The following is a 7,138-nucleotide window of genomic DNA, read 5'->3' on the forward strand; positions in this document are numbered from 1 at the left end:
GGGGGGAGGTGGGGAGGAAGAAAGAGGATGCGCGTTCTCCCCAATCCGTCCATCCATGCGTCCGTCCGTCCGTCCATCCATCATGCAGTCCATCTAGAGACAAACCTGCAATCATCAGGCTAGGACCTTCCGGGCCCCCAAATAAACTCTGCTTTATTTACATGGGAGCCGGATGATCCTGTCCGTCCTCCTGGTCCCTGGGCGCGCCCCCGGGAGCCTCTTGCGTGCGGTGCTCGCTGGCGGGGCCGGGGCGAGCCCTCCCCGGGGGGGGGGGGGGGGGTTCGCCCGCGCCCCCGGTCTCCCCCGCCGTCTCGGCCTCGGCGCCCGCCCCCTACCGCCGCCGCCGGTCGCAGCAGCTGCACAGATACCGGCGGAAGCCGGCCAGGCTCCAGCGGGACGACTTGGTCTTGGACGTGAGCGTGCTCGGGCTGCTTTCCGAGCTGCCCGGGTGCTCCTGCCGCAGCGGGCGCGTCCGCGAGGACGGGTGGCGCTTCCGCCGCACCCTCGGGGACCGCGCGGCCCGGGGCGGCCCCTCGTTCTCGTTGTCCTCGTCCTCCTTGTCCGCGTCCTCGTCCTTCGCCTTGTCCCTCCTCGGCCGGACGGTGGCGACCTTGCTGCGCTTCCGCCTCTTGGACCGAGCGAGGCCGGGGTCTTCCTCCTTGGGGAATCCGAGAGCAGGGGATGAAGCGCGCTCTCCACTGACCCGTCCCGTTACATACCGGGCTTCGTGTCTGAGGGGGGAAGGGAGGCAGAGAAGCCCTGAGGTCAGAGGCGAGCCTGGGCCGCGGGCGTCGGCGGCCTGCCCCCCGGTGGACGCTCCCGGGCCTCACCGCAGGCTTATCCCAGCGCGCGGTGGACAGCTGGCCTCTTTCCAAGGGTCCCAGGGCAGGTGCTTTCGTTACATACAGACCCACTATGGAAGGCAGATACCAGCCGTCTAAGGACTCTGCTCTGGAACCCCTGGCTCACAGTTGGGGGGGGTGGGGGGGGTGGGGACGGATACGTCTATTATCTTGATTGTGGCGATCATACACGCCCGCACACCAAACGGTGCACTTTCAATGTGAGCGGCTTGGGGCGCCTGGGTGGTTCGGTCGGTGAAGCGTCCCACTCTTGATTGCGGCTCAGGTCATGGTCTCAGGGTTAGTGAGATCAAGCCCCACGTGGGCTCTGCGCTGACAGCCTGCTTGGGATTCTCTCTGTCTCTGCCCCTCTCCCCACTCTCTCTCTTAAAACTTAACATTTAAATATGAGCGATGTATTGTGTCAGTCACTGCTAACAGAAACTAGCATTTAAAGCCTCTCTCCAATAAACCAAGAGCTAAGTTCCTATACCGAGCGCGTTGCGCGGCACGTAAATGTTGGCCGCCAGCGGGGGAGGCGGTTCTGTGTGATACCTCGGCTCAGACACACAGCTCAGACTCTAGCGTCTCGGCCTCCTACTTATCCGATCTTGGGAGGGTCACTTAACTTGACTTGGCCTCAGTTTCCTCGTCTGAAAAATAGGGGTAATAATAATATCTACCTGATAGGGAGGCAGCGGGAAGTTCTCAGTAAGTGGAAGCTGCGATTACTCTCAGCGTTGGTGTTTTGTTCTGGAAGGAGTAAATCTGAGCCGTGTTTAGTAAAGATGTGAATTGGAAGGGTGTCGAGAAGATATGGAAGGTTGCCGCAAGACCTCCTAGAGGAGGCCAGTGAGGTAAATTGCCCGTGTGGTAGCGGGGCAAGGGGTGCGGGACCCCAGGGGAGGGGGGCCCGGGGTGGGGCACTCACGCTGGTCAGCTCCTGGCTCCCTTGGTAGCCCACATCATCTGTGAGGTTGTAGGTGGATGTCAAGGATACATCAAAGGTGCTTAAGGAGGGATCTTCTGCCCCTGCAGCTCCCCAAGCTTCTCTGGTCTCCTGAGGAGAGAAGGAGAAGCCAGTTAGGAGGCAGAAGCTCTCGGGGCGCCTGGGGGGCTCAGTCGGTTAAGTGTCTACCTCTTGGTTTCCGCTAAGGTCGTGATCTCACGTTTCGTGAGTTTGAGCCCCGAGTCTGGCTCTGTGCTGACGGCTCAGAGCCTGAATGGGATTCTCTCTCTCTCTCTCTCTGCCCCCCACCTTTGTTTTTTGTTTGTTTGTTTGTTTGTTTTGTTTTTTTTACAAAAAAGAGGGAGTAGCTCACAGCAGGCAGGACTGCCAGGATCAGCCGTCCTGGCTCCTGCCTCTGTCCCAGCCTGCCCCTTACTTTGGGGTTGGAAGATAAGGACACGTGTTCTTTCTTCTTCATGATCATAAAGTTCTGCGATCACTGATGTGATGAGGCTCTAGCGTGTCCGCCCCCCCCACACACCCACAATTCTTTAGTGTTCATGTCCTCACAGAAGTGGTTGTCATGGCAATGGGAGGGTGGGGTCCGGGCCCCTGGGGGTCCCGGGAGGGCACCTGTGAGGTGCTGAGACAGCACCCTTGCACACACACAGACCCCTACTTCACTTCTCAGCGGGAGGGGGCTGCAGGCCTCACTCCCCAACCCCCACCACGGTGAGCAGGAGGAGGACTGGCCTTAGGGAGGGAGACCGCAGTCGAAACCTGAAAATAGGATAGAACCTCAAAGGGCATCAAGACGCGGCTCATGTAGACTCTGGAATCCACCCTGGACTCTGCCTTTGCTGGAGAGAACTTTAACAAGAGGCAGAAAATAGTCCACCCAAAACTTCAGTGGCCGGGTGCATCTGAGACTTCCAAGGGATCCAAGGACTTAGAAGGGCCCCTTGGTGTTCGTAGGATCCTAGATTCTTCCGAAAGTCCTACAGGGCATTTTGGAGAAAACTGATTACGGACTCCGCATCAGAAAATAGTATATTACATCAATGTCAAACTTCGTGGGTGTGATAATGTTACTGTGGTTATGGAAGACAATGTTCTTGTTCTTGGCGGGCACTGGGGTGTGCTCAGACACACCCCTTAGAAAGGGTCTAAGACACCCTTCAGGATTTCTGCTCACCCAGTGCCAACCTGGCTTGCAGAACCAAGAACTGACGTCGAGTAGCTAGGAAGAAGTGATTGGCCTCGCAGAGCCCAGCCAAGTCCCCTGTGGCTCCAGAGGCGGGAAAGTAGAGGGAGGGAAAGGGGGAGGGGCACTATGGGGGGAGGGAGGAGCCTCTGGATAAGACTGAGGGTGTGGCCTTGCTAGGGGTGTGGCTATGCTTCTAGGAACCTACAGCCTGAGAGAGCATCGAATGTCCTAGTGGATGCCAAGGAAGAAGAATATTGATACCCAAGCACCGTGCCTCTGGCACAACAGGAGACCTCTAGAAAATTAGAGACACCTCTGGAGACAATGGCTGGGGAGCCCCTACACTAACAGAGGTTAAGCGCCTGCTACTGTGTAGAAAAAAGGACTGGAAATAGAAACTAGGTTTGATTACAGAAAAATAAGGTAGTTAACATTTCTTGGACATCTCAGTATTTATCCTGACATTTATACTCGTTATTTCAGAATTTGATTTTTTTTTCTATGAGAATATAAACATGTATTACTTATGTAAACTAAAAATGAGTGTATTGGGGCACCTGGGTGGCTCAGTCGGTTGACTTGGGCTCAGGGCATGATCTCATGGCTCATGAGTTCGAGCCCCATGTCGGACGCTGTGCTGACAGCTCAGAGCCTGGAGCCTGCTTCGGGTTCTGTGTCTCCCTCTCTCTCTGCACCTCCCCTGCTCACACTCTGTCTCTCTCTCTCAAAATAAATAAACATCAAAAATATGAATTTATCGCACGATTCCATTTAGACGGGGTACATAGGGTAGTTGGATTCATGGAAACAGAAAGCAGAGTGGCGGTTGCCAGGGGCTGGCGGGAGACAGGAATGGGCATTATTGTTCAATGGGTACAGATTTCAGTTCGAGATGTTGAAAAATGTCTGGAGACGGATGGTGATGTGGTCACATAGCAACGTGAATGTGTTTAACGCTAGTGAACTGTACACTTTAAATGGTTAAAAACGGCAAGTTCCATGTTGGATATATATTTACCGCAATAAAAAATGAACCCGGAAAAAGAGAAATGTTGCAGAATTACGGTCCTAGCTGTGATTCTGGATGCTTCTTGAAAACTGGCATGGCTCACTCACAGAAGGCCCCTCCCGCCAGTTTATGAGCTCCCGGGTTGGGCAGCGAGGCTCTATTTCTGGACACCTGCCTGGACACCAGCCAAAAAGCAGCTTGCCACTTCCTCCTCAGCTTCGCCACACACTACCTTGGTCGCCCTCTTGTTACAGATCCCAAAAGAGAGTTCGGTGGGCAGCTTGGGCTCTGTCTTGCACATCGGGAAACAGAGCATGAAACCCGTGACCCAGAGGAGACACCCAGGCAGCCTCACGTGGGCTCTGCAAGCCTCTCTGTTCTGGGCACCCGGGTCCCTGCACGTCTAACAAGGCTCTACATTGGTTTGGTCTTCCTTCGAGGAGGGCAGGCAGCAACTGTATTCTTCCGGAAGTCTTTCAACAGAAACGTTTCCCTCAGCAACTGATTGCCAGAGTCTTCTAGTCAGAATAGATTCTAATGGGGAGAATAGACAGGGATGATGTGTCTTCACCAACCCACGCCTTGTCTTGAGACTTTCTATCCACAGTGGGATGTGTCAGGGTCCCGGGGGTTGAAATGGTCTGTTCACACAATTTCCCAGGTTTTCTCTGGTCCTAGAGAAAGAAAGGACATGGGGTGTGCAATTCCAAGGGAGTTGCGAAGCAGAGTCACTGGACGTAGGTCCCTGTGGTAACCAGTGGATGGAAGTATCCTATTCTGTCACAAGTCGGGTGTCTATTTCCTTCTCAAATGTCCACAGCCCAAAGCACCAAGAGGCAGGATTTCTGAGGCAGAGTCAACTGCCTTTTTAGAGAACATTAGAATTAAAACAAAGCAACGTATTCATCAAAAAGACGCAGTGAGGGGCACCTGGGTGGCTCAGTCGGTTAAGCGTCCGACCTCAGGTCAGGTCATGATCTCACGGTTCATGGGTTCGAGCCCCGCGTCGGGCTCTGTGCTGACAGCTGGGAGTCTGGAGCCTGCTTCGGACTCTGTGTCTCCCTCTCTCTCTCCCCCTCCCCGCCCTCCCCCCATCTCTCTCTCTCTCAAAAATAACCCCCCCACCCCCCCCCAAAAAAGACACAATGAAGAGAATGAAAAGACAACCCAAGGACCGGGAAGTCCCACGCTAACCTCTTTCAGAGCACCGAGGACAGAGCCACGAACCTGTCCTCCTCCCCGCCAACCCCCTGCAGTTTCAAACTCTTCCACATCAAGTGTGCCTTGTGTCTTATACATGTTTGTTCACCCAGAAACTCGCATAGGGCTGGTGATCGTAAGTGGTCAATAAAAGTGATTTTTTGGGGGGGGGGGCAAAAACTTGCACTGATCAAAAGCCTGAAAGTGAGAAAGTGGACAAGTGAGAGCGGTCTGTGTGGCTAAAGAAGAAAGGGTAGTGGGTAGTGGCGACAGTGGGTCTTGACTGTCAGACAAGGGAATTTAATTCCACGGACAATGGGAAGCCGCTGATTTGTTGTTTTGTTTGTTTATTCTTTCGTTTGGGTGCTTGACATTGAATTTGCCATCTCATTCCAGCCTTGAGTATATTTCACCCCATAGCTACGTTCCAACCTCTTTGGGGGCAGACACCAGGCCCTAACTCTGTACTTCCCACCATGGCCGTCACGGTGCTTGACTGACCTATGACAGGTGCTCAGTAAATGAGTGCCCGGTATATCGGTTAAGGAACCAGTGGCTCAGCTGGAGGGGCAGAGGCCGAAGGGGCCACATATAAACATGAAGCCTTTTCTCTTCTGAACCCAGAGCGGCTCTTCGGCAGGGTATCTAGACTGCGCATGGGGAAGATACACTCCTTCTGTGTGCAGCTGAGTCCGAGAAACAAAAGCACCCACACTTCCCATCACTCCAATCCTGGAGAAATGCTCTGGGAAGGAATAAGAATTCCCGCAAACAGCAATCGGCACCTCCTTTGTGCTCTGGGTCGCTGCAGGACCTTTGGATAAGTGTACCCCAGGGAAATAGCACCTACGACTAAGGCAGCTTTTCCGGGCCAGAAACAATTGGGGGGAAACATTAAACTGGGGTACTGTGAAAAAGCAGTGTAGTCTGGCAAAGTCAAGGGAGGCTTCTGGGGGGGGAATGGGAGGGTGAGGGGGGCGGGGGGGCGGGGACTGGAACATGGCCCTGACCGATAGGTTGGATATGGATAAGACAAGAGCGGATTGGCCTTACAGACAACACCGCCCGGGAACCGCCCATGCCCCCCCCCCCCCCCCCCCCCGGCCATGGTCAACGCCACCTTGTTCTTCAACATCGCCATGGACGGCGAGCCCTTGGGCTGTGTCTCCTTTGAGCTGTTTGCAGACAAATTTCCCAAAACAGCAGAGAACTTTCATGCTCTGAGCACCAGGGAGAAGGGATTTGGTTTCAAAGCTTCCTGCTGTCACAGGATTATTCTGGGATTTATGTGCCAGGGTGGTGACGTCACACGCCATAATGGCACTGGCGGCCAGTCCATCTATGGGGAGAAATTGATGATGAGAATTTCATCCCGAAGCACACAGCTCCTGGCATCCTGTCCGTGGCAAATGCTGGACCCAACACGAACGGATCCATCTTTCATGCGCACCGCCAAGTCCGAGTGGTTGGACGGCAAGCACATCGTGTTTGGCAATGTGACCGAGGGCATGAACGTCGTGGAAGCCATGAGTGCTTTGGGTCCAGGAGCTGCAAGAAGATGACCAGTGCTGACTGTGGACAAATCGAATACATTTGACTTGTATTTGGTCTTAACTACACGAACATTCCTTGTGTAGCTCTGGAGAGCACTCCTCTGCCCCCATCTGCTTGCATATATAATCTTTGTGCTCCCCCTGCAGTTCCCGGGTCCCGGGTTTTCCTTGCCCCCCCCCTCCCCCGACTAGCTGGATTGCAGAGTGAAGTTTATGATCATGAAATAAAAGTGAAACAACAACAAAGAGCAGGTTGGAGGGTGTGTGTAGAGAAGTTGTCATTCATTCCTGGAGTCCCGCCTGTGCTCAGGCATCACGCTAAGCAGTGGAAAACAGAAACCTGTCCTCAAGGAGCTCTAGTGTGGGAGGTGGAAGTGG

General features: G+C 54.2%; 1 protein-coding gene across 1 annotated transcript; it reads left to right on the forward strand.

Annotated features, from left to right (window-relative positions):
- The first annotated feature begins 6,313 nt into the window (after nucleotides 1-6,313).
- LOC131495590 (peptidyl-prolyl cis-trans isomerase A-like) lies at nucleotides 6,314-6,769 on the forward strand. Its single transcript, XM_058700583.1, has one exon. The coding sequence runs from the start codon at nucleotides 6,314-6,316 to the stop codon at nucleotides 6,767-6,769; it is 456 nt and encodes a 151-aa protein (XP_058556566.1).
- The last annotated feature ends 369 nt before the right edge of the window (nucleotides 6,770-7,138 follow it).

This window comes from Neofelis nebulosa, chromosome 15, assembly GCF_028018385.1.
Source record: "Neofelis nebulosa isolate mNeoNeb1 chromosome 15, mNeoNeb1.pri, whole genome shotgun sequence".
In the NCBI taxonomy this organism is placed as follows: Eukaryota; Metazoa; Chordata; class Mammalia; order Carnivora; family Felidae; genus Neofelis; species Neofelis nebulosa.

Bases quoted from the DNA above. Each gene is read 5' to 3' on its own strand.
- LOC131495590 (XM_058700583.1), top strand. From the start codon at position 6,314: ATGGTCAACGCCACCTTGTTCTTCAACATCGCCATGGACGGCGAGCCC.